At 48.2% G+C, this 2,330-nt stretch overlaps 1 protein-coding gene across 1 annotated transcript in view; it reads left to right on the top strand.

Annotated features, from left to right (window-relative positions):
- Positions 1-1,586: 1,586 nt before the first annotated feature.
- The window catches only part of KSR2 (kinase suppressor of ras 2), a 237,542-nt gene continuing 236,798 nt past the window's right edge, over positions 1,587-2,330 (top strand). The window contains 2 exon segments of the mRNA XM_015413417.1: positions 1,587-1,625; positions 1,778-1,918. Of these exon segments, the coding sequence (XP_015268903.1) occupies positions 1,587-1,625; positions 1,778-1,918 (180 nt within the window).

Below are 2,330 nucleotides of genomic sequence, written 5' to 3'. Positions count from 1 at the left end.
GAATCAAACCCCGTTCTCCCAGGTTAGAATCCGCACACTTAACCACGACACCAAACGGAACCTTATCCAACCTCTCAACCCCCACCTTTTTTTGGTACTGTGATCACACCAGAGTATCTGTGGATGCATACGGAAATCTCTCAGCATGTGGGGAGGGAAGCATCGGGATTCACCTGGAGCATAGTGGAAATCTAAGGTCCATGTATGGTAGCTCTTATACGGGGCAGGGGGAGGGAGATATCCGTGGATGTGAGAGGCTTTTCTGAAGAAATCTCCTGTGTACCTGGAAGATAATAAATCTGGGGCTGTAATATGGATAGGATATCCTCCTGCACTGGGTTCAAATAAGGAAGTTCTTCTCAAAGGGAAAGCAAATGATGCAAAGCCATGTTTAAGCTAATATGCAGATTTCATGCTGAGTTTGCTCACTGGTTTTGGGACCCAAGTGAGAGGGTTACTTGCTAAATGTTCTTGCATCATAGGAATCCCTTCATCTTTGGCTTGTTCTCCCTCCCCCAGTGTTCCATATCTGTACCATTTTGCTGTTCCCCTGGGCCCCACCAGTGGTGTCTCTCTGGGATGACAGAATGGATTGTACCACTTCGGACTGCAGGTGGAGGATGACACTCCGGGAGATACCCCCATTTCTCAAGCACTCTGCAGGCAGAAAACTAGCACTGCAAGCAGAGTGTGGGGTAGATTCCTTCTCCTTGCTGTGCTAGGTGTTTTTTTTTAATTGTACTTTTTTTTTGTAATGTGAAGGATTGTTTGCAGCTGGTGTCACCATCTACTGGTTGCATGTGTGGAAATAGAATTGTAGGCCAGATTGGTTAGCTGACCTAGTATGGGCAATGGTTTCTAGTTCCCTCTATTTTATTCTTGCCCTAGAGATAGTGGAAGACTCCCCCCCCCAATTGCTGGTGGAAGATTATCTCAACACCCACGCTGAGGATTTTCATTTTTAAAAAAGTCTCTCCTATTGAACATGCTCCCTCTCGCTGTGTTCATTGTCAAACTTGAGTGCACTTTGCTGAACTTTAGAAAAAAGTTATGATGTGAACAAACTGGACAATATTTTAAACTTTGGCAAGCACTAACACATGCTTAGACGTTTATTTCTTTTAATTTAGCATCTTTTTGTGCTGAATTTTGGGCAACAGACTTGCAAAAAAAAGAGAGAGAGAGAGGTTTGCATACTGGAGGAAATGGGCTCCCTTTGAAGCAGAAGCGCTTCTTCAGGGGGAGAAGTAGCCGATGAATAAGGAAAGTGCCCATTTGCTATGGTGTGGATAGATCTGGAAAAGATCTTTAAACCCAGCCCTGACAGAGGAACAGCATTTGGGGTTATGGAGGATCCACCAAGCCGGCATTATTTAATGGATGTTGCGCTGTGCTAGAGGATATGTCTGGCCAGACTTTGAGCAATTGTTACTTTTCTAGGGGCCTGATTGAGTAGAAGTGGGCAGGTCTGTATTTTAAAGTGTTGCAGGTATATGGAATCTTGAGTCTGCGGCACATCAGGCTTTATTTCCGTTCCCTTCTCTCTCCAACATGCATGCACGTGCACACAAGTCCCCAGAGGCAGTATGTTTGCAGTCTTGGTGGAAGACTTTAAAGAGCATATCGTATGGAATGCAGTTCTAGAAATGAACTAATTACAGATCTGGGGAAGGCGAAGGGGTAGAACAGGAGAAGCCCAGTGCTCTGAGTCGGTGGTCTCCACTGATGGTCGGCTGCCCTGCCCTGACTGCTCCCGTCCCCTCTTGTCTGTTCACAGAGCAAGCTGGTCAAGTATTTCAGCCGCCAGCTCTCCTGCAAGAGGAAAGTGGCCCTGCAGGAGCGCAATGCCAAGCTGGAGGGCTTCCCGCAGCTCCTGCACTGGTTCCGCATCGTCAACATCCGCAAGGAAGTCATGGAGGTGAGTGGTGTCCGGGGTCCAGCTTTTGCTTCCTTTCCTGTGCCCTCTTCCATCTTCTCACTCTGTGGCTGCGGTCACACACACTCAGCAATCCACTTTCAGTACACTTTCCAACTGGACTTTGCCCGTTCACACCGTAAAATCCAGTTGGAAAGTGGATTATTTCGTGTGTGCGACCGCAGCCTGTGCCTGCACCCTTGCCCACACAAGCACCCCTCACCCTCTTCTGGCTGGATTTATATTTATATTGGACGATGTTGTTGACCCCAGCTCATCCCCCAAGCCTGGGTCGGATGGGACCCCCAAAGAGCCCACTGCCGACCCCAACACTTGGTGGAAACCAGGGGGCTCACACCCCAAGTGCCTCCTCCTTCCTGCACAGTGGTGATACCCTGATCTTGGACTCTGCTGA

Source organism: Gekko japonicus, unplaced genomic scaffold (assembly GCF_001447785.1).
Source record: "Gekko japonicus isolate JY-2015 unplaced genomic scaffold, Gekko_japonicus_V1.1 scaffold85, whole genome shotgun sequence".
Classification (NCBI taxonomy): domain Eukaryota; kingdom Metazoa; phylum Chordata; class Lepidosauria; order Squamata; family Gekkonidae; genus Gekko; species Gekko japonicus.
This window is presented reverse-complemented; position numbering and strand designations above follow the sequence as displayed.